At 43.9% G+C, this 25,457-nt stretch overlaps 1 protein-coding gene across 1 annotated transcript in view; it reads right to left on the bottom strand.

The window, feature by feature from the left end:
* Positions 1-3,524: 3,524 nt before the first annotated feature.
* Positions 3,525-25,457, bottom strand: part of LOC147734913 (glycine N-acyltransferase-like protein 1) — a 133,977-nt gene continuing 112,044 nt past the window's right edge. The window contains exon 5 of the mRNA XM_086953680.1: positions 3,525-4,007. Within this exon, the coding sequence (XP_086809806.1) occupies positions 3,584-4,007 (424 nt within the window). The 3' untranslated portion in view covers positions 3,525-3,583. The remainder of the gene's footprint in view (positions 4,008-25,457) is intronic.

The following is a 25,457-nucleotide window of genomic DNA, read 5'->3' on the forward strand; positions in this document are numbered from 1 at the left end:
GTCTACCACCCTATCCTCAACCAACACCTACATGACATTGGAATACAAGGCCACACAATCCGATGGGTCTTCATGATTGAATGGGCCCAGTTGGTCAGCCTGGCATTGTTTGCCTCAGGCACCCTGCAACCTCATCTTTGGAGTTATGCAAAAATCCTCGCTGAGCCAGATTGTCTTCAATGCATAAATGACCCTCTGGTCAACATCATCTGATCTCATGACATCAACGTCCTCTCCTACCCTGATGACACATAACTCATTCTCTCCATGGATGAGATGCTAAGTACCTGGATCTCCATCAATGCCTGCATGGCCTAAATCACTACCTGATGAAGACCACCTGTCTGCCTCCGCTTGTCCAGACTCCAACTTTCACATATCAAACACGTACTGAAAATACCCTAAATTATGGAACGACCTACCGCTGCTCATAGGAGCCTCCTCATCACTTCTTGAATACCACAAGAAGCTGAAGACCTGGCATTCTGAGTAGTCCCACTAGCCTCTAGGTTTGGCTAGACTCACACAAGCTTGGTGGCAGGATACCCTCCTGTGTGATAGTGTGCTTACAAATCCACCTAATATAACACTATTGACAGAAGTGCCCATGTAGATCGAGACTACAAAGGTGAGCTACTGAATTAGCATTTTTATATATCGGGAGCCTCTTTTTTCTATTCTTTGCCATGTTTGTAAATGATAAATGGAATGAAGCACCACTGTTTCATTTTCTTCTTTAAACAGCAGCCTGCTTGTGGGAGTTCTAGTTTCATCATCAGCATCTGCGTTTAGAAGCGCCAGATATGAGCTTGGATCCTAGGCTTGCTGGAACAACCTTCACCAGTGCACAATCTTGTGAAACGATTATCTGTACAACAGTTGCAGCATGATGTGCTGTCCTGGGATGGACAGTCACATGCCAGGTGAGGTACCATTCTACAGTATCCACAGCTTGATCTTGCACAGAGGTTCCCTTTTCATTGCTTGTCCAACCCCTTGTTGTGCTGCCGTTTGGCCAATTTTACAGATTCTATCTTGATAGGGCTTTGTTCTTGGGGTTCGTCTTTGGTCTCCAGTTTGGTAAATGCAGAATCTACTTGGCATTTAACAGTTTGTGTGATCTTGCCACAGTCAGAATGCCATCCATGGTGAGGCCAGGTTGTCTGAGAATGAGTATGCCCACCAATACAATCAAGAACTTTCAATGAGATGCACCTTAACTTCCTAGTTTGGGTTGCGGTTGGTGCACATCAATTTAAGCCTCATCAGTCTGACATAGAAGATGTCAATGGATTTGCCTTCTTTTTGTCATAATTGTCTCATCTTGAAATGTTCCAATAAGGATTAAGTTGTGGGGTAAAGTGCACATTAAAAGCAGCCATACCCTGATCATAATCATACTCACCACCAGTGTTAGGGACATTTGGGATAAACTTAAAAATCACCCTGCCTGCAAGCTAAGAGAGATCTCTTAAAATCAAATACAATATCCTTCGTGGTCCGAAGATAGTTGTTAGAAGGTTCAATCCAAAATGTACATGTAGGTGAAGCATTGGGCGATGCCGCTAATTTGTTGAAACTGCACCCACAGTGTGAAGCGCTGTCCACTACTGTAATGAGCCACCTGTGACCTCCCCCACGGTAGGACATTGCCTCAGATATGCACCTGGTTCACCCTCTGGCCAGGCATGACTAGACATTATATAATAAAAGGATCCTAGACCGCAGATGCAGTTGCGGCTCCTCCGCTAGGCGGAGGAGCATTGCCCCACCAAACAAAAGGAAAAATAAAATGATAATAAGGTATTGTTATTTTAATTTTATTTTTCCTGTTGTAGTCACTGGCTCTCCGCGTGGGGCAGGTCTGGCCAGTGCATTAGGGCTAGTAGGGCTGAGTTTGCATCCCTAAGTGTGCATGACTGTTTGGCCATTCCTTTTGGGCCGACCACACTGTCCTGCACACTTTGCATATTCCCACCAGGCTGCATTACACAGCCTGGTGAGGAACATGCAGGGGCTTCCTGTACCCGTCTGAGCACCGAACCACAGCTCTCAGACTAATCACAATGCTGCATTGTGATTGGCTCAGTGGAAGCGTGGGAGCGCTGGTGCTTCCTGCTGTTTCCTGCTGCTGGGCCAGAGAGGGGAAAAAGAGGACGGAGGAGAGGCTGCAGTGACCATTTTCAGGTAAGTGTTTTTTTTTCTTTTCCCCTCCTGTGCTATTAGAGTGGTAGCTGTGGGGCCTGATAACACACTTACTGAATGAGCAATACGGCGCCACCCACCACAGCTACTTTCAATGGTATTCCTTTCATGTCAAACTGAGGGATTCAGTTTGACCATACAAATCAACTGAAAGATACCATTAAATTTGACATTTGCTGAGTCATTTTATATTTCTGTGCATAGAAGCCATCGAACAGAGCACCATCTCTACTTCCCTTTCAGCAAAAATAAATCAGAGCAATCAAGAAAATACTAACAAATATACATGTGTCGCGTATAAATCACAAAACGCACTATAGTGTCAAAAGGGAGCAATCCTTTGGCTAATTAACAACGCAGTCAGTACCACAAATGTGTCTTTATCATATGTTCCCTTAGCTCACAAGTCGTTACAATGACTTGCTTTTTCGGCATTGCTGGACTTTGGAATAGTATAAATTACTATTCCAACTTCAGTCAGTGTATGAGCAAGGAAGGTGTTGGACTTAAAATCCAGCACCATGTTCCCTAAAGCAAGTAGTTGTAATGACTTGCGTGCTAAAGGAACGTGTGGTAACGTGGGGCAAAGGCAATGCATTGTATTGACTGTATGGTAAAGAATATTTCCCCTCTCCAACACCAATGGTGGTCTTAAAAAACACACAATTACAGGAAAACTGCAATATTTACAGAGTTTTCACAACATAAAAATAAGTGAAACACCCTAACAGGACAACAGTCCAGTTTATTCTATTAAAACACCTTGTACAGGATTTTTTTCATTTGTAATCCCACTATCAATGTCCATGGGGCGGGTCATGGAAATAAGTGTGGGAGAAGTTGATGAGTCAGTTCCTTTGAGCACTTCCTGGACACATCACGTTCCGCATTCATACCAGTTGCAGGGGTGGAGGGCCTGGCCTGCTCGGTGAGCCCCACACCACCTGAAAAAGAAAGGTGCCACCATCCCTGGGAGATCGACAGGCATGAATGAAGGCAGCCCAAGCCTTTCACCAGCAGCCTTCATGTTTCTTATTACCTCGAGAACTTTCCTGGTTAGATTAAATGCCAGGTTGGTCCTGATGTGTTTTGCCAGTCTCATGTGCTGTGCACCTTTGTTGTCTTACAGTGTTACTGTCAATAATGACTCATAAGCAATTGTTCACAGTTTAAATATATATTTTGGTATTTATTGGTGTTTTCTCAGGGACGATTTGTAAGTTGCAGTAGGCTGCATCATCAGTGATGCCTTAATCACAGCATTCCATTTTAGAAACGCAAACATAGAACGCAGAAATTTGATAAAAGAACATTTTGAAGCAACACAAGATGGCACAGCTGGGGCATGTCCCCTTATGAAACCCTCCCCTCTGCTAATTTAAGCTGCCCTCCTTTGAGGCCGACAGATCCACCGAAGGTACTCATTAGGGGCCTTGAGGAGACCCACTTTTCTAGCAACTCTCTGTGCCTGCACGTTGTACTCTGCAGTGATTAAGTAAAATGGGAAATCAGCCCACTGTAGGCGGAGGAAAGCAGCGAAGCACATGAGGAGACTGGTGAACAGCCCCCTGCCTTGGTATTCTGGCTGAGTGTATGCCATCCGTAGCTCTGCATTCTGATCCATGATACACCATGAGACAGGCCTCCCTCCAGGGTCTCGCATGCACAAGGAGGGCAGGTGTTGGATGCGTTGGCGGGTAAATTTAAGGCTGGTCTCTTTCCCACTATTTACCCAGGAGGCATTCACCACCTCAGCTTCAGCATCACTGAGCGGGGAACATTTAAAAGCTGACAGATCATCCCTGCAGAAATTAGACAAAATATTATTTAGAAGAACTCATCATATATTTCTATCAATCACATGTCAATAATCTTCCCTCTTATCTAAAAATAACATATTTACAAACTTAATAGGTATAATTAGTGTAGGTATCCTACCACAACCAAGTTGGTAGGAATTAGCAGGCACAGTTGATTGAATCAACAACCACATCGATTATGTGCACTCACAGTCTTCTTAGTGAAGACCTCTCTAGTTGAGTTGAAGGGGTACACTGGGATTTAAGAATGAAATACAAGCACACTCTCTCTAAGAGCCCGATTCACAGAATGAATTTAAGACTCAATCCTAAACTTACTACTATTTTGGTATTCACAGAATGAATTTACTACTTTTGGTATTCACAGAAGTTAGGATTTTGTCTTAAGTTTGTCTTAAGACAAACGTAAGACAGACTTAAGATAGACTTAAGACCGATTTAAGACAAAATCCTAACATCTGTGAATACCAAAAGTAATAAGTGCATTCTGTTAATGCCAAAGTAGTAAGTGCATTCTGTGAATACCAAAATAGTAGTAAGTTTAGGATTGAGTCTTAAGTTCATTCTGTGAATCGGGCTCTTAGAGAGAGTGTTTTGATTCATATTGCGAATAGGATCGAAAGTAATCTCTCACCATATGTAAGTTATTGTTTCTGAGATGCGGCACTGAAATAAAAAAAAAATAACCGCACGATCTAGATTATCCATTCAGAAGACCAGCCCTGAGAATAACATTTAATGAAGCCACTACAATTGAAATGAGTAGATAGGTACTTTATTGAATCACTCTTGTACACATCTACACAGCAGGCTCAACCAGATACTACTGCTGTTCTCATTAAACTTAAAACAATAATGTCAATCAAGCATTCTTAATTCCCTTGTGAAATCCTCACAAGGGCATCATGAGCAACAATAACATCCCAACATTTCTCTCCAAGTCTTAAGTAGCTGAACATCAAGGCCAGATAGGCCGAGTCCAGCAGTGATGGTGACAGCATACCTGCAATGTGTGAAGGAGGCAAAAACGTCCACATCCCCAAGAATCCTGTGCCCACTTATGTGGAGAGAGATGACATAAACAAATTATTTTCTGCCTAAAAGGTACCACTTAGGGTCCACTAGGACCCAGAAGAGCATTGGGGGAGTAGTCTGTGGAAATGCATGCAGGACACGCCTCTAACACTAGAGATTGGGGACCAAAGCAGGTAAACTCCAATGAAAACCATTTTAATTGATAAGTTTGGGCTGACCCCTGAAAACTACTGCCAAAAGATCAGGGTTCCAACTAGAAGAAGGGGGAGAGGAAAATGTAAAAATAAGGCATTCTCTAAAGGCCCCAAAATAGTTCTCAAAGGAGTAGTGATACCAGTCTCAGGATAACTGGAAGAAGAAGTGGTTCTTTGATAAGCAGACCGGGTAGTTCGTTGTCCAATGCACTGAGTGCTACAACTATGGGCACTCCAATGGTGACTCCAAATGTCTTAAGAAGGCACTGCCCCCCACCGATGGGCCAACATCTGGGTTAGTGAGTGTAGCGCTCAGGGAGGACATACTCCCAGTTAGCTTTGGGGAGCAGACATAGGTGGCCCTAGTTTCCATAGGTAATACGAATATGGTGCCAAAAGCCCATATGCCTTCAAATTCCTCTAAGTACAGGCACTTGGATCACCATCAATATGCAATGGGTGGGGTGCTCTGAGAGACATAGTAGTCAGTATGACTACTATAAAGTGTCAACATCACAAAATAAAATGCTGAACGAATTGTTGAAACTTTTCAAACACTCACCCCCAGTCACAGATCTGGGTCTAAGCAATTGTTATTGTGCTCAAAACATCTTCCCAGTATGGACCCAGCCATATGCAAATCAGCCTTGAGCCAGGGTAGGCATCAAACTTATTGGACCCCAAGACTGCCTTAGGCGACAGATTACTCCAGGTCTTGGTGGACCACACCACTTGCTTCAAAGAGGCCATCCCTCTGAGGTCAACGACTATACCTGTGGAGGCCTGGGCACTGATTTGCAGTTTTACCCATGATGGGTTCCCCAAAGAGGTAGTTTCTGACAAAGGCATTAATGTCATGTCAACGTACATGAAGGTCAAGTGAGATGAGTGTGGGGTAATTTATAAGTTCTCCAGACCCTATCACCCCAAAACCAACGGTCTTGGGGTGAGATTCAACAAGACCTTGAAGGGCATGATTTTTGGGCCTATCTGAGTGCATAAGGCATAAGTGGGATTTCCTACTTCCATGCCTTCTCTTTGCCTCCATGGAGGTGCCACAGAAGGGAGTGGGGTTTAGCCACTTTGAGCTCTTCATGCTCACTGTTAGGATACCTTTTAGCCTAGTGAGAGAGGGATGGAGGCAAGTTTAAAAGAAAGATCCACCGGATGTGGTTAGCTACATGCTGGCACTCCGCAACCTGATGCAACGCTTCCAGAAAAAGGTGAAAAGTAATCTTGAGGCCAGTCAAGAGGTTTTAAAGCTCTGGAAAGAGCAGAAGGCCACTCTGGTAGAGTTTTAACCTAGCCAGAAGGTGTGGGTTATGGAACGTCTAGAGTCCAGAGCTTTACAGGATCGCTTGAAGGGCCCATATGAGGTGAAGGAGCAGAAGGGGGAGCCAACATATTTGGTGGATCTCCAGATCCTTAGAATCCTCCTTAGGGTGCTCCATGTGAACTGCCTCAATCTTCACTTTGAAAAGTTCGAAGTCAACATACTCCTGGTGACAATTAAATAAGGTAATGGAAGAGTACAGGGATCCTTCCCTGACCTCATGTCTGCCTAGGGCCTTGATGGGTCAGGGGATGGTGTCAACCTTCCCCCTACTCTGATCTTAGAACAGCAAGGTGACTGTTGGCAGTTATTGGGTTAGTTCCCTTCTCTGTTCTCCCTCACCCCTGGACTCACACACCTCTGCGTCCATGACATAGACACTAGAGATAGTACACCCATTAAATAAGAATTACAGATCTTTAGACAAAGTGATGGCCAGTATCAAGGAGGAAGTCTACAATATTCTGGTGTTAGGGGTAATTGAGCCCTCCACCAGTCCGTGGTTCAACCCTGTTGTGCTGGTACACAGGTATGCCTCACTGGGAACCACTCCAGAACTTCATGGTGTATCTAGGCCCCATAGTTGCCAGGGACAAGGTACAGCCCATCCAGGCCGAGATTTAGACTATCCTTGAATAACAACTCCCTAAAACACAGAGTAATTTGAGGGTCTACCTTGGCCTCACAGGATACTATAGGAAGTTTATTGAGGGACATGGCACCATTGTTGCCCTAACTTCAAAGACGTAGCCAAGACAGGTGATCTGGGCAGAGGCCTCCCAGAAAGCCTTTGATACTCTCAAGGAGGCCATGTGTATACCACCTGCACATTGGGCTCTTGACTTTTGTAAGGAGTTTATAGGGCAGGCTGGAACTTCAGACCAAGGCATATGGGCATTCTTTGCACAGTTAAAGGAGGAGGGCCTAGACCAACCGGTTGTATTCATTAACAGGAGACTGATTCCACTGGAACTAAGGTGGAGTGCGTTTGAGAGAGAGGCCTTTGCTGTGGTCTGGGAACTGAAGAAGCTGAGACCATACCTGCTTGGGACTCACGTCCGGGTTCAGACAGACTACAGACCCATCGGGTGGTTCATGCAAATGAGAAGAGAAAATCCCAAACTGTTGAGGTGGTTCTTCTCCCAACAGGGAATAACCTTTATGGTGGAACACAATCCTGGGTCAGACCATGATATTGCTGATGGTCTATCCATGTCCTTCCACCTTAGTGATGAGAACTTCCATTGCAGTACAGTATGTGGTACAAACTACCATTCCAACCTGGCAAAATAAACCTGTTTGCTAGGCCCAAACCTTCCTTTTTAATACAGATAAGTCACCCTTGAGGTAAGCACTGGGCAGCCCAGAGGGCAGTGTTCAATATATTTAAAAAGTAGGACATGTACTTTTAAGTTCTACATGTCCTAGTAGGGAAAAACTCTCAAGTTGATTTTACTATTGCATGGCCTATCTCTCCCATAGAATACCATTTGAGTTGCCTTATTACATTACTAATCAGTTCATGTTTGGTGTCTCTGGAATCACAATGTAAGATCCTAACTGATGGGGAAGTCGGATGTTTATTTGCAGTTCTGAAAATATCACTTTTAGAAAGTTGTCATTTTCTGGCCTCAGCCATTTAGTGCCTGCAGCTTTCCTCTGGTCACATGACTGGGTGTAGCTTTCAGTAGAGGTTTGTGTACTCCTCTTAGACAGCCACACACAATGGGAGCTGAGGCGTGACTGGATGGGCCATCACTGGAAGTTTTGGAGGAAAGAGCTGGGCACAACCTAACTTGCACCAGAATAGGCTGTGCCCTGTTGCTACACAAAGGGTGTAACACCACTGCATTGTCACTCCAGCCAGCTGGGAGACAGGGAATTCCTTGCACTGCAAATCCATTTCTAGAACCATTTCCCACCTTCCAGAAGCGGGGTACGCGTGTATAAATGATAGACCTCAGATACCACTCCTACAGTACACTTCTGGGCCTGCGGATACTATACCAGGATGAAGGGCTGCTGTTCTGCTGAAAGGTTTGCCATTCTGCTGGACTTCTGCTGTGAAGGGACTACTGCCCTGCTGTGCTGACCTGCTGCCGTCTTGCATGAGTGAGTAGGACTGAAGCTGCATCTCTTAAACCCAGATAGTGTGCTGGCCTCCTTATCTGAAGTCTCAGAGCCATCTGTAAGCCTACCATGCCGAGTTTCACCACTTCAGTCCTAGACTCTTGGAAGTGGGCATCAGGTGCTTGCCAGTAGATTCAGAGCATCTTTTTTGCTGAGCAGCCCATCCCCAGCAGAACCGACATATTACCACTGCAGCATGAATTTGACCTACCTCAAGGAATCGCATTACTGACACAGCCCACATCTTCTTCAGAACCACCACTGTGCTACACATCCTCTGTGCAAGCCCTCAGATCTCTTGTCAACAACTGCTTTAATGATGATACCGAACATCATAGAGAAAAGCCTTTTGAGGGGATCCTAGACGGCGACCCAACAGTACCTCCCACAGCAGCCTCACCGCCTCTCAGAACTGAGGGCCCGATTCACAGAATGAACTTAAGACTCAGTCTTAAACTTACTACTATTTTGGTATTCACAGAATGCACTTACTACTTTTGGCAGTCACAGAATGAACCTACTACTTTTGGTATTCACAGAAGTTAGGATTTTGTCTTAAGTTTGTCTTAAGACAAACTTAAGACAGACTTAAGACAGACTTAAGACAGACTTAAGACAAAATCCTAACTTCTGTGAATACCAAAAGTAGTAAGTGCATTCTGTGAATGCCAAAAGTAGTAAGTGCATTCTGTGAATACCAAAATATTAGTAAGTTTAGGATTGAGTCTTCAGTTCATTCTGTGAATCGGGCCCCAACACTTTGCTCCGGCTGCATCACGCATCTCAACAACCCAGAATTTAAGGTACTTTATTCAGCGGGTGTAACTAGGTTCCAGCAGACGGCCCATGCTCCATCGCAGTCGCCCTGAACTTGTGACTTTGTCCCAGTCCTACATGAAAAGATTCCACAGTTGGTGTTTTTGCTGCTTTTTCCCTAAATTCACTAAGATTGAATAGCTCAGGTTCTACTAATTGAATTTTCAACATTTTGGTCTTTTTTTTATTTATTAAAACCAATTATATTTTTCTAACTCTGTTGTGGGTTCCTTTTGTGGTATGTATTCACTGTTCAAAGTGTTGCACAAATACTTTACATTGCCACATTGACTACTCTGAGCCAAGCTACTAAGGGGGTAAGCACAGCTGAACTTGGGCTTGAGAAGAAATCTGTAATGTGACAGATTTTAACACTTCGACCAAGGCAATAAAAAAAATTCAAAGCCCGAAATGTCACGTTCACATTGTGCAATCAGGAATTTCATTGTTGCCATCATAAACACTACTCCATGGACACTTCTAAAATATCAAAGCACCTAAAAGCAATGCACCCAAACAAGACTGCCCATGCCAAGTTTCAGTAACTACATCTACCAGGCGAAGAAGTACGGGGAGCACCTGCTGATGTAGTAAGACAACAACTGGAGGCACAAGACTGCAGTATGCACTATGTTACGATATGCTGCAATCAATGTCACAAGGTGGTGTCTTCAGGCAAGTCTAACAGAATAGTGTTTGCCATAGCCAAGGGCATGTGTTTAAAAGAACACCATAAAATGTGTATAAAAAGACAATAAATAAAAAAATAAATGAAACAGCTACAGCATTATAATGTTTTAAAAAAATTGCTGTTTGAAAAAATCTAAAACAAGAATCAGCATTTACCTCCCCCCTTCTCCACCTCGTTCTCTGTTTGTATGCCTCTGTCCTTCCCCACCTCCTCTCTGTGGTCACCTTGCTCCTGCTCCACATGCACCTCAGCCTACTATTCTCTGTGTGCATACCCTTGCACCCTCCCTCTTACAGTCTGTGGTCCAATCCACTGCATGTGCCCCTGCTGCCTGCCCTCCCTGGTTGGATTGTAAACCCTGGGCTTATCCAGTTCTACTCTGCCCTGCATTTTTTTGTGTGTGGGCTCCCTTCTACAACTTCTCCCTCTGTGGTACCTCGTGCTGCCACTGCCCCTGTGCTGCTACTGTTCTCCCTGGCTGCCCCTACTCCTATCCCCCTCCCTCTTTGCCTTTCATGTGGCGCATCATCGCCTCCTCCCTCACTTATCCTTTAGGTGCCACTGCCCTTGTGCTTCCACTGCCCTGCCTGGTAGCCCCTCTTCCCCTTTGTTTTCCGTGTGACGTTCCCCTGGCCACAACCTTCCTATTTTCTTGTGCTGCTATTGCCCCTCTTCTGCCACTTCCCTTGCTGTCATTCCCTACCCCTGGTCCCCTCCTACTTTTTTGTCTGCAGAACATGCCCCTGCTCCTCCTTCTTTGGTCCTTCCCGGGTCCCTTATGGTGTCACTACCCTTGCCTTGATAATGTGGTCCCTGGCTGTTCCTGCCAATGCCCTCTCCCCCTCACTGTCCGCGTGGTCATCTATTGCCCCTTCATCTCTCGTCTGTTGTTCTGCTTCAACCCTTCAGTTGCTACTGACCTCTCTGTTTGCCCTTCCCCTTTACTGAGTGTGGTGTAACTCCGCCCATTTTCCATGACCCTTCATGGTGTCGCTGCATCTATCTCGCAAAAGCTCTCCCCTTGCTGACCATGCCCCTGACTTCCTCCACGCTCGCTGTCCATATGGTGTGCTGTTGTCCTCTATGTCAATAGTGTGTTGTAATCCTTCTGCTCTGTGCTTCTACTGTCCTTCCTGGGCACCCCCACCCCTATCCTCTCTACCTGTCAGTTTCACAGGCTCCTGCAAGCTATCTTCCTGGCTGCTTCTGCAGGCAGTACCACTGTGCGGCTACTGTTTACTTGTTTCCCTTTTCTCTGTACCCTCGGGGGGTGGGAAACAATTATTTTTTCTGGATTAAGTTTGGCACCACAGGATTGACAAGGTATGTAGAAGACAGCAGCTACTCCGGAACTGTATACCGGGAGAAGTCATCAATAAAATAGATAAATCTGGATTGTTTGTTAGTGAATAATTAAGTAACAATATTAAGTTACAATATCACAAGTTGATAAACGTATATAACAATGAAGACATACAGTATATGTGTATCCTAATTTACACATGCCTTTGGTAATCCTTGAACACTGAAGAGAGGTTACAATAAATTCAACCAAGTGCTGACATTCTCATATTATTTTAGAAAAAAGGTTTACCCTTACTGGGTTTAGAGCATCAACACTTAATATTGATGCATCCTTTATGTTAGAAAACGGGGTCTCTGGTTGGCAGAGGTAGATACCTTTGACCAAATAGGGACCCATGCTTCTAGTCAGGGTAAGTGGTGAACACACAGTAGATAATCCCTGCTCACCCCCTCGGTAGCTTAGCACGAGCCGACAGGCTTATCCCCAAGGCAATGTATAAAGTATTTGCACCAACACCCACAGTTACACAGTGAAACACCAGAAATGGATACCACAAAGGTTGTTATAAAAATATAGATATCTCTATCTAATTTAGGCAAGATCAAAATGACAAAAATCCAATATACACAATTAGCTCTTTTTAGAAATGTATTTGATACAGGTCTTGGTAGATAACAATCTGATAGTTACAGTATCCCTTTAGGTAAACATAAGGGGATCTAAGGACAGTCTCAGGATAAAGGATTCATATAGACTGTATCCCTTTAGTAGCCAAGCAAAAAAAATACGGCTGATCCTGTCCTTGTTGACCTTGAGACAGTTCCTGTGTCCTCAACTTACTTTTCTCCTGCGGGGGCTGCCCAACCTTGGTGGTGATGTTGGCACCAGGAATCATGCCCCCAGAATTGTAGAGAAGCAACAGGCTCCTCGGAGCGGTCCCGGTACCGCAGCACGCCAGCTGTGCTGGTACAGGCCATCAGGGAAGTACTGGTCATGGAGGCTTCACTCGGCGATGCCGATCGGGGCACTGTCTCCCTAGTAGTAGTAGCACACAGCAGTGCTGGACCGGAGTCTGAGTGGTTACCTGGGGGGGTTGCCTCGTTGTCATCTTTCCTCCCATTGGACACCCCACAAAGTGGCATGGGCACAAGCAGCTGTTCCCTCGTCGAGGGGAGACTCCAGTTGCCAGGCGACGCACTTGAGCCGGTCGGGTCACGGTGCTCTCTCTCTTCAGACACGCAACTCGTGCCAGTAGCGGTGAAAACACACATCGCTCTCGAAGATCACAGGCCGGAGGCGGTGACAGCAGGCACCCCTGCACTCTGGCAGATCACGGGCCGGCGATGGTGAAAGCAGGCACGCAGCACTTCTTGGATTCCTCACGGTCACAAGCAGAGGCGATCACGAGGAAAGCTCCTCTCAGCAACACGGGCTCCCCGCAGGACACAAGCTGGGTGCAAGCACTCGCACACATCGGTGATAAGACGTTTCTTTGGAAACTTTTGTATCCCTGAGTTTCTGTACCACGAGGCAAGCTCTTCTCAAGCCCTTGGAGAAGTTTCACTTCAGATCCTTGCACCTGGGGGTGAATGTTTGCATTGTCCAGCATTCCTTCCAACAATTTTTTTTTTGCATACTTCAGGACACATCACTCAGCAAAGTCTGTGTTGCAAGCAGGGGAGGGGGACACAGCACACAGCAAAGTCCCTTGTCCTCTCCTTAGTAGAAACAGCAAACTGCAGACCAGTAAGGGCAGTACTTCTCCTCAGACTATTGAGCTGATCTTCTTTGCAGAGATTCCTCTTGATCATGAAGTAGTTTGATTTACAGGGATTTCAGCTCTTACATTTATACCCCAAAAGTCTTTGTTCTTTATGTGTAAGGTGGTCCTGGACCCAGTCAAAACCAGTTCTGGGTGCACTCTGACAGTGCACAACTTTTTCCTTTGTGAATGTGAGCCATGGTCTTCAGACGCACCACAGGAGGTGGAGCCAGCAATGTGGAAGGCAGTCACAGCCCTATTCAGGCCCAGGTGCTACTCCTCCCACCACTCCAAATTCAGATAGGTCTATTCAGTCTAGTGCTGATTCACCAAGACTCCTGGAGTCACCCCAGCCCCTGCGTCTCTTACGTCAGACAGCCAATCCACAAACAGGCAGAGGCACACAGAACAGTTAAACAAGAAAATAGCCACTTTCTAAAAGTGCTATTTTCAAACACAGAATTTTTAAACCATCTTTACTAAAATATGTGTTATTACATTCTTAGTTCAGGGATACCAGACTTGGGCTTGCTATAGGGGTATCCTCTGTACATAGAAAGGTAAGGGTATGGCCTGGCAAGTGGGTGCACTTGTCAGGGTGACATGGCAGTTAGCAAACTGTGCACAGGCACTGCGGTGACAGGCCTGAGACCTCTTTTTAGGGCTACTCATGTGGGTGGCACAATCAGTGCATATGCAACTGACACATCCATTCACTCACCAACACACTAAATCATCCATACAGGGACTCATACACCCACGGATTCATCAATACACCTTAAACATTTTAAAAACACACACAGGATGATGCCATCAGTGATGTCATTTGAGATGTCATCATTTAACTATAATGTACACCCCTGCATGTACTGCTTATAACCTCACATATTACATCACTCATGACATGGTCATTTACATCATTGATGGCATCTCAAATTTCATTACTCATCATCCAGCAAAATAAACTTCAATATACTTCATATAATACCATTTATTTTGTTTAAAATAAGAAGAAGACACATAAGAGAAGCGTACAGCACAGACCTGTCTAAAATCTCTATGGGAAGTTGCATGGGGTAAATACGTTTTGGTACCTCCCTTTTAGTACCTCGCTTTTATTCAGCCCCTGCTTGACGATCCCCCTGGAACTTTCAAGATAGCAGCTAAAGTGAATGGCAAACCGGTTTTGAAAGTTTCATGAAGATTCATCGATAGGGTACTAAAGTTATTAGCAAAACAAAAAATGCTAATAATTTGGAAACTAGGTCCGATTCCTAAGTATCTACTGGCCACCAAGCAGGCCCTCTATATATATATAAATATATAGAAGGGGCTGAAGTTTCCTCCGTCTCGGATGGCAGTTCAGATATAGACAGTGAGTCTGACAACGAGTTGGCAGGAGCACAGAGGGCGGGGTTTCAAAAATGTACCCTAGCACAGGAGCTAGAGGTGGTCCAGCAGGATCGCAAGCAGACCCTCCGCTCTGGTGCCAAAAGTGCAAACATAAACAAAATGCCAACACAAAGCGGGCAGCAAGGAGGCGCTGCAACAAACAGCAGAGGGGCAACAAACAAACCAAGAAATACGCAGAAAAAATGGAACCGCAGATAAGTCAGGGATCTGACATATCACAAACAGTTGTCAACCTCACGGATATGCAGCTAACCCCCAAAGAAATGTCTATACTCTCGCTAGGTCTGTCTTACAGTGCTAAGTCCAACTTTGATTATGCAGGTACCAAAATTGAGATATATAAATACGTGCGCAAGCTCAAACTGCGTAAATATCACTGTCTACATAAACGACGACCACCGTCCACAGAGGTTGTGCAGGGAACTTAGCTGCCAACTTCGCAGACAGATGACTCTATTTTGGTACAGGAGCTACTTGATATGGTTAATGACTCTGATTTGCCTTTATCTAGCCCGGGCATGAATGTTTCCACGATAACTACAAACTTCAAACCTAAGTCAAAATTCTGTCCATTGATGATGAAAGACAACATTGACGCGTTTCATGATAAATTTTTTCCCAAGAACTAAGAGCACTTTTTCTTAAACAAGGCACTTTTTCCAAAAAACATCACTACCGTGATTTTGAATATCATCAACTGATCAAAAAATTGCAAAATAATACTAACATAATCATAGGACAATCCGACAAAGGGGGAAATGTTGTTTTATGGCCCCAAAAAATGTACATGGAGGTGGCGTTGGGGCAGCTTAATGATCGAACATGCTACCGACAGACAGATGCCAACCAAGTACAACAAGCGAAGTGTGACATCTATTCCAAATTGATGGCTTGGAGGAGCACTGGCATTATTACCATGGACGAATTCAAGTTCATGAAGAAGGAAAATCCAGTAATGCCAGTAGCTTACTTCATTCCCAAAATCCACAAGGATAGATCTGCACCGCCGGGCCGTCCAATTATTTCTGCTTGCAACAGTATACTTGAAAATGCGAGTAAGTATGTTGACTTTTTCTTGCAAGACTTTGTTAGATCATTACCGTCATTTGTGCTAGATACAGGAGATTTTTTGAGCAACATTAACAATGTGTAGTGGAAACAAAGTTATCTATTAATCTCACTTGACGTGACCTCATTGTACACCAGTATTGTTCACAAAGACCGGCTGAGAGCAGCTCAGCATTTCCTGGATTCTAGACCAGATTGTTTGAAAGACCATACATGCATGATTATTGCCATAATCACATTGTGCCTGGAAAACAACTTTTTCTTATTTGGTAAACAATTGTTCCAACAGACAAGGGGCGTGGCGATGGGGGCCTGTTTACACATGGATTACTGGGAAGAACAGGTCCTCACGCCTAAGTTCAGGGACATCATGAATACCAAAATTATAAGGTGGCTAAGATACATCGATGACCTCTTCTTAATTTGGGATGGGTCACAGGATGAGGCAGTTGAGTTCATTGACAATCTAAATGAAAATGACCTCAACTTACAGTTCACAGGCCAAATTGTGACACATCAGTTTGTTTCCTTGATGTAGAGGTTTTCTCTCGTGGGGGGGAAACTAGAAACTAAACTATACCACAAACCAACTGCAGGGAATAGTGTCTTGCATGCGGGTAGCCACCATCCAGGTCACCTCATAAGGAGCATCCCTTATGGGGAAATGCTCCGAATTAGGAGGATTTGTAGTGCAGATATAGATTGCACAGAGGCTCAAGCAGCATGCAAGGGTAGATTCCTACAAGAGGTTACTCGAAAGAAATTATTGATAAAGCCATCGTAAGAGCTAATTCTTGTGACAGAATATCTTTGTTGTCTACTTGTACGCAAAGCAGAAATAATACATCCACAGTTGCAGACAATGAAACTCGACTCATTCTAACATTCAATAACCAACACTTGATCATTAGAAACATTGTCAAATGCAACTGGACACTTATCTCTAGTGACCCAGTACTAAGTGGGCAGATCAAGGGCACTCCGAGTATAGCCTACAAAGAGCTAGAACTATGGGGAACTGTTTAGTATCTAGCAGTCCAGAGATCCGGACCACAAGCTCGTGGTTGGACTCAAGTAAAGGTTTCCTCAAGTGCTCCTCCAACAAAGCGTGTAGGAATGGAGTTAGCAAAAAAGAATATGTAACTCCGTTTAGTAACAAACCCACAGTAAACAAGTGCCAATTAACATGCTGCACCGAGTATGCAGTGTATGTGCTGGAATGCCCCTGTGGTCTGCGCTACGTCGGTAGCACAAGACCACAGATATAAAAACGCATTCTTCAGCACCTTAGGGCCATTACCAACGGCGACACTGTGTACCCAGTTGCGAGGCACTTTAAAGAGTCACAAGGGAAAAATCCGGCAGAATTGAGATATTTTGTCATTGACGTGGTACCACCACAAAGGAGAGGTGGAGACCGTGAGCTGCTATTGCGCAGGTTAGAGACCAGGCACATCATTTTATTAGATACCAAGACCGCCAATGGTCTCAACTCTGGTGAAGAATGTCATACTTACCTATAAATACTGTTTTAATAATGACCAACTGTACGACCAAAATCATACCTGCTGTCTCAATCAATTTTTACTATATAAGCATTGTTTTTTTATTATTTTCACAATTTTATGTTTCACTAGGTAGCACTATTTTGTAGTATCTATCTTGCCAATATTTATTGCTGTTTTTGCACATAATTTAAACATGGTTCATCTTTTTGCACAGTTGCTTGCCTAACCCATTAAGGCGTGATTTCCAAAGTGTCAGCGTTTAATGTGCACATAGGCTTGTATTTTGAGACGCTAGCCTTTAGAACTTGTAATTCATGGTACTATGGACCCGTTCTGTGGCTAATTCTATGCATACATAACAAAATATTTATTCAGGTGTATGGTCTCATATCTGTAAGGGTGGAACAATATCAATTTTAATTTAACTATACATTAAGTTATTTTATTGTTGATATCCAGTATTTTGCTTCTATATTTATATATGTATTTTTAATATCTTTTATATATATATTTATATATTTATGCATTTATTATGTTCAGATATACTTCCATCCTGTTGTGAAACTGATTGAGCATTTATAACACAGTATGTGTCTTACACAAATGTTAATTATGTGCATATCTGCATTTATGCAGTTATTGGCTAAGGCAATATGTTTTCTATGTCTATGATAGCAATATCTGGCACTAGCACTTTAAAAGGAGCACATACGCCCCTGCACGTTGTCATGTGATCAAGGGCTTGTTATCCTGAAACGCGTAATGGTTGTGTGGTGGAGAGCTAAATAAAAAAATCAGCACCAGTATCTGGGTTCGCCTCGTCTATGTAACCTACGTGACTGCTGGAGACGTTTGTATGCCGAATATATATATATATATATATATATATATATATATATATATATATATATATATATATATATATATATATATATATATATATATATATATATATATATATATATATCAGTGAGATGGAGTGTACAACTGTACAACAACACTCTACATAAGATTGTGAACAGAGCAAATCAATTTAACGGACTCAATTAATATCAGGAGCAGAATGGAGTTTTAGAGACTGTTGTCCACAGTACACATCTAATGATGTACCTCAAATCATTAACATATAACTGCAATATTCAGGTAAGACCTTCAAGGATATTTCAGTATATATGGCATATTTAAATCATATAGCCGTATTGACAGAAAAATCTATAGATTCCATATTTCATCATTTTGTCAGCAAGACCAATAATAACGTAAACACTTACCTCAATAAGTAAAGTGCTGTGCTATAGTGTTATTGCTACAATTACAAAGTGCAATTGCATGATCATTCAAGTACATATTGCAGAAATTATTGCAAAACACGTATTGTGATGTAATATCGAAGTGCCATTGCAGCAATTTCGAAGTGCAATGGCATGATTCTTATAGTTCATATTGTACATATGGACCATATATATACAAATAAAATGCATAGATAAACATCAAAACAGTATGTAATTAAAAAAAATCATAAATTCTGCAATCCAATCTTCCTTGCCAATATTAGTATTGAATAAGTTACATTCCATTTCAAAGCCAATCATTGCCAGAGTTTCGCTAATTAGCACTCTCCAACATCACTATTGATCTAATATTGATTTTGCATTTGTCTCTCTCCTATGTACATGATAAATATCCTGAGCTCTAAAAATGAACAAATGGTGTCTCAGGGCCCGATTCACAGAGTGAACTTACGACTCAATCCTAAACTTACTACTATTTTGGTATTCACAGAATGCACTTACTACTTTTGGTATTCACAGAATGAACTTACTGCTTTTAGTATTCACAGAAGTTAGGATTTTGTCTTAAGTCTGTCTTAAGCTTGTCTTAAGTCTGTCTTAAGTCTGTTTTAAGACTAATTTAAGACAAAATCCTAACTTCTGTGAATACCAAATGTAGTAAGTTCATTCTGTGAATGCCAAAAGTAGAAAGTGTATTCTGTGAATACCAAAATAGTAGTAAGTTTAGGATTGAGTCTTAAGTTCATTCTGTGAATCGGGCCCTCAGTGTCCATAAGTATAAGTGGCTTCATCTCTCCTTCATCTCAGTTCACCAATGCCTTATCTCTCATTGTTTTTGATGTTTTGTATCCCATAATATCTTAGATCATTGATATTGCCATCATGACTCTCACAGAAAGGGTTGGCTAATGGATAAGTGAAAACCCTTTTTTTTATTGTGTGAATATGCTGCAGAATCATTAGTTTCAATTTGTTGGTGGTGCTTTCATATCGTTCTTGTCACATGTACACTGCAGCACATAAGCAAGACGATCAGTTTCACATTTTATGAACTCCTAAATTTTACATTCCTGATTGTTGTACAGTTTATATGTAGATATATGTATCCCATATTCACAGGCTTCACATTCTGAACCTTACCTGTGCCTGATCTCTCTTTATTAAGCCAATTTGTCTCCTTTGATTTTATGGGTGACATGTGACTCCGTGTCACAAGATATCGAAGGGTGGCCACCTTTCTGTACATGATATGAGAAAAATTCTTAGGTATCTCTCTTAAATGTTCATCCATTTGTGAAATATTCCAGTTCATTTTGATACTATTTCTTAATTCTTTGTACGAGGTATCAAAATCCATAGTAAAAACTTATGTCCGTTGTATCTTTGCATTCTTTCTTCCTGATTACCATCAACTCTTCTGTGGTTTTTGCACATGCTCCGTGAAGGGCATACTGAAGGACATTCAATGGGTATCCTCTCTGTTCAAAACATGTAATCATCTCCCGTGCCTCAAAATCTGAAATTTCTGAATAATTGTGCCTGGCTTGCAATAACCCTCCATAAGGAACACTTCATTTTAAAGCTTTTTTTTTGTTTCAAAGTTATTTTTATTAAAATTTTTATGAGTATACAGTCCATAGGCACTCAAGGCATCATCACGTGGTCCCACGCAGGAGATCAACAAGACACAATAAAAGCTTGGTATACAAGATAGGTACCGAAAACAGAGGGGGTGAGCTCCTTAAGCATGGGCGGAAAATCCGTTCCGCTCGCGGATTTTGCGGATTTTCGGTAAATTCGCAATCAGCAAACGCTCGCGAATTTACCGAAAATCCGCAAATTCGCACGCAGTGGATTTTTTTTTCTTGGTGATACAATTTTGCGGCGTGTGGTGTAAGTTCGCAATTGCGAACATGTAGGTGCGGCGGGCAGCAACAATCTCGCACTCGCAAAATTACAAAAATTGCAATTCTGCACAAGAAATCCACTAGCAAGCAGCATAGACCTTCTGAAAATGATGATTTTTATCAGAATAACTCCTCAGGTTGACATTTGCCTGCACTTTTTTGGATTTGAGGCCTTTTGACTTTCTTTGGATCACTTTTGGATTAGAAATCAACTTTCACAAGTAAGCTTGTTTGGGGCATTACAGTTGCTGTAATGCTTCTCTGCAGAAAAACGAGTTTTGCAAAAGTGAAAGCATTCAGCAGGTGCAAAAGTTCAAACTCATCATTAGTAACCATTCCCTGTAGTGCTTCCTGACTGGGGCCCCTCCAGAGTTCAGTTGCTAGTTGCAACAATTGTATGACCCTGCTCTGACCCTCACAGCAGGCTCATAGAATAGCTACAAGTAGGCCACAAAGGTCCTGGAAAAAAAAATTGCACTGCAACAGAAAGCAAATTACAGATAAGGAAGCAGGTTCCAGACTGTAATTTTAAAACAGTGACACATTAATAAATCAACCCCAAATTAATTCATGTCAGTTGAAGCAGGGCAGGTGTGCTTGCTTTTTCCCCCCATAATCTACAGTGATGATGAACCAGAGGGTGGCATTGATGTACCAGAGGGTGGCATGGGTGAAACAGAGGGTGGCAGGGGTGAAACAGAGGGTGCTGGGAACCTGTGATGATGAACCAGACGTAGAAACAACATAATCGCGACCGTTGCGAGCCGACATGTAAGTTCGCAATTGCGAACTGGTACAAAACCCTCGCGAACTGGCAGAAATCCTTGCAAACACAAAAAAAGAAAAAAAAATCTGCAAATTCGCGAGAATTCGCGGATTTTGCGGATTGCGAGTTCGCAAATTCGCTAAATTCGCGAACGCCAGATTCGCAAAATTCGCCCATGCTTAGAGCTCCTCCTCGGATTCAGCTAGCAAAACGAGAGGTGCAGCTGCTAGATAAGAGGAGCGTTTCCTACTGTCTCAATAAAGCTCAGGTATACAAAAGATCAAGTATCTTGTTTGGCAGTTGACCAAACCTCATGAAACTTGACAGGTTTCAGCAATATTACATTATCTAGAATACTCATCTGGAGTGCTGCAAGGTGTCGAAAAGAACAAATTTAGCGCAACAGAGCCTGTCCCAATGTGGGGCAAGCAATAAAATGACAACCAAAAGAACAAAGAACTCCCCCCCCGCCCTAACCCACCCCCCACTCACCCGTGGTGGCGGCAGCATTCGTAAAAAAAAAAAGAGTGCCAGACACTAGTACAGTAATCAGAATTGGAAGAGATGCAGGACCCTGATGGTAGAGGGACAAACAGCGGAAGGAAGGCCTTGAGAGAGGAAAGCACCCAGAGACCCCCATTTGAATTCGAAGTTCTTGTAATCGTCTCTGAAGATGTCGGCCATACGTTCAAGGCTCAATAACCTCCAAAGGCGGGCATGCCACAGGGAGATAGCTGGGGTCTCCTTCTTCTTCCAGGCCGCCGCTAGAGTGACCTTGTCCGCGCTGATACACAGCCAAATATTCATCTTGTCAGCTCAGGTCTGAGGATCTAGGGAAGGGTCACGTAGCCCCAGGAGGACCCCCGCCACAGTAGTAGGGATGGGATAGCACAACATTTCTTTTATGCGGGCCAGGATTTTGTCTCAGAAAGGCCGGATAGACAGGTCACCCAATAGTCCGCATCCCCTCTAACATCTGTCCGAGGTGGTGGGGAATATTTGCCGGAGCTTGGAGGGGTGAAGGTACCAGTCCATCATGGTCTTAAGATGCGCCTCTCTGAGATCTATAGAATGATTGAATCGGGTAATGCCAGACCAAAGATGAGTCCATTCCTCGTCAAAAATGGGACGCTGAATCAGGTCCTCCCACATACTCATGTACCTGGGCTGTGGGAAGAGAGCGGTCCTAAGCAAGAAGTTATCGATAAAAGAGATCACACCCTTCACAGTGGATGTGTTGGAGAGAAAGACTTCAAATTTTGTGAGAGGTCGGGTAGCAACCTCCTGAACTTGGGGATTGAGGGCCCAGTGCATCAATTGTGCATGGTGGTATAATTCCACGTCCTCCAAATCAAACCCCCTTTTGCACTCATCGAAGGTGAGGGACTCACAGTCTTGGAATAAATGGACCAAGGCTAGACAGCCCCACCTCTTCCATGCCTCAAAGGGACCCTCGTGAAGAGCCGGAGGGAAAAGTGAAGTATGATGAATCGGGGTAAAGGGAGATGGGAAGGAAGTCCACCTTTCGCCACCCAAAACTGTGTCCCAGACTTTGAGAGTGGTGCGTGTAGGTGTGCTGAGGTAAGTATTTGGGGGCCTGTCTTTACGGGGGTGCCACACCAAGTCCCATATGGTCGGACCTGTCACGCTACGGTCCATGTGCAGTCAGTGTTTCTCAGAGTCTTTCTGAGACCATTCGTCTAGGACCGCAGCTGAGCAGCCTTGTAATATAGGTGGATGTATGGCAGCCCCCCGCCCTCCGTGCGAGAGAGGTGGAGACGGGAGTAGGAGAAGCGTGCTCGTCCACCCTGCCAGATAGAGCACAGGATCATGGCTTTGATTTTTCGAAAGAAGTAGAGGTCTAATTCAATAGGCAGGGCCTGAAATAAATAAGTTTGGGCAGGAGGGTCATCTTTACTGCATGTACGCGACCCAGTAATGAGAGGAAGAGCGGCTTCCATTTTGTGAGCTCTGCTTGGATGCGTGTGAGGAGGGGAGGGAAGTTGGTTCTGTATAACCCCTGAATATTCGGCATCAGGAAGACCCCCAAATACTGAATGGCCGATGTGGCCCAAGCCAGTGGTGGGAGAGTTCGGAGATTAGAGACCGTCTCCAGCGCAAGAGTGAGATTAAGTATAAAGGACTTCCCAGAGATTATTTTAAAGCCCGAAACACGCTCATAACGTTCGAGTTCAGATTGCAGGCTTGGTAAGGAGCTTTCGTGCTCCGTGAGGGATAAAAGCACATCATCCGCAAAGAGTGAAATTTTATGGGGATTGCCAGTAAACAGGATTCCCTTAATGTCTGGGTTATTCCGGATCACCAGGGCTAGAGGCTCAATGCTGAGGGCGAAAAGTAAGGGGGAGAGGGGGCACCCCTGCCGGGTTCCCCTCGAGTGCGGAAAAGTGTTGGAGCGCACCCCATTAACTACCACCCGGAATTGGGGAAGCGATAGTTCGCTTTTATCATGTCAAGAAATTTGGGGATAAACCCAAAAGCTGTTAGTGTGTGGAAGAGGAAAGACCAGTCGACACTATCAAAGGCCTTCTTTGGATCTAAATGGGGGGAGTTGGACTCTCTGGGTTCTGCCGATGAAGGAGGAGGAGATCCAGTTCAGGGTTTTGTCACAGATCGCTGCGTTGTGAAGGCCTGTGCGTAGGGTGTGTTGGTAGAAGGTGTCGAAGGTGGCCGAGAGGTCCAGGAGATGGGGCCGTGGTTCCGCCATTGTCCAGCAGGGCCCTGATGTCGTTGGAGGCAGAGATGAGGTCAGTTTCGGTGCTGTGATTGCTGAGGAATCCGGATTGGAAGGAGTCCAGGATGTTGTTCACCTCCAGGAAGTGTGTCTGTTGTCTTTTGGTGGTCTTCTTCATGACTTTCACCGGGAACGGGAGCAGGGAGATTGTGTTGTGTGGATTCGGGCCACCTTATGCGTGTATGTTATGTTAGCTTGGCTTTTCTGAATTTAAACGCCATCTTTTTCCTTTGACTGCTTTTGCGCACGACACTGCTGATAGTTGTTTTTGCGAGTTAGCTTTTTAGAAGGTTCTCACATGGGAAAGAGTTTGTTTTTCCCTTCCCTAGACATACATCGTACCCTCAGTCTGTACAGTGAGTGCTGAGCTGCCAAGGCCATCATAACGCATGAGCCTGTTTTTCGGCATGCATGTGTAACACTTTCTAGACACAATATTTTGGCAGCTACGAGCTGAGTGAGTTTCTGCTGTGTTTAGCATAGCACACTTGACATGTTCTCACACACTTGGAAGAATCCAGGGATACAGAGAGACATATGCTGATCCTGATGTAAATTACATTTATTGAGCGGAAAGGTAAATGGGGTCCCCCGATACTCACAAGACCTTGTATATTTTATAATAATAATGATCCTATATAGGGAGGGTGTATAACTAGGCACTATATTTTACCTGTTTGCACTTGTAATATGGTTCCTGGTGTTTTATGGAATTGTAACCCTGCTAATCATAATATTACTGATAGTATGTTTGCTTGTGTTGTCTAAGATACTGCGAATGCGGACAAAATAAAGATTTTAACCTTACAGTGTCTCTTTATTACTCCAGTTACGGACTACTATGAGTGTAACCAAAGTGGGTCCTCAGTTCCCACTATTCCTGAGATAGTCCTAAGTCGCATGTTCTGGGTTGTCTAATCATTGGTTTCTTTGCTATAGGACGAAGTTCTAATGTGACACTGATTGCTAGCTGGTAAGGGTTTTGTTAGGTACGGAGGTGAGTTTTTGGCACACCAACAATTCACTATTGTCCTAATGCTCTGTGCACAGGTCTGTATATGAGCAGAAATCCATGCAACAATGGGTCAAAAGTTCTTGAGGTCCTTTGCCTCCGCCTTGAGCTTCTTAAGTAGGGCGTTGATCGTGGCATGCTTCCAGCTCTCTGGAAAGGTGGCGTCTCGAAGGAGCTGTTGATAATCTTTCGGAGTTGGGGTGCGATGATGGAGCTTGCTTTGTTGAAGATGTGGTGGGAGCAGGGGTCGGAGGGTGAGCCGAATGGATGGAGTTCATGATTTTGATGGTGTCTTCGTTGTTGACGTTGTTCCAGGAGAGCAGGAAGTTGGTGTGTTTGGTAGGCGGTGAGTCGGCGGTATCGTTGTCTGTCGTCGGTGTCTGGGTGTCAAAGCTGTCCTGGATGTCTGCGATCTTGCCGTGGAAGAAGGTGGCCAGGGAGTTGCAG

This window comes from Lissotriton vulgaris, chromosome 1_2 (genome assembly GCF_964263255.1).
Source record: "Lissotriton vulgaris chromosome 1_2, aLisVul1.2, whole genome shotgun sequence".
Lineage (NCBI taxonomy): Eukaryota > Metazoa > Chordata > Amphibia > Caudata > Salamandridae > Lissotriton > Lissotriton vulgaris.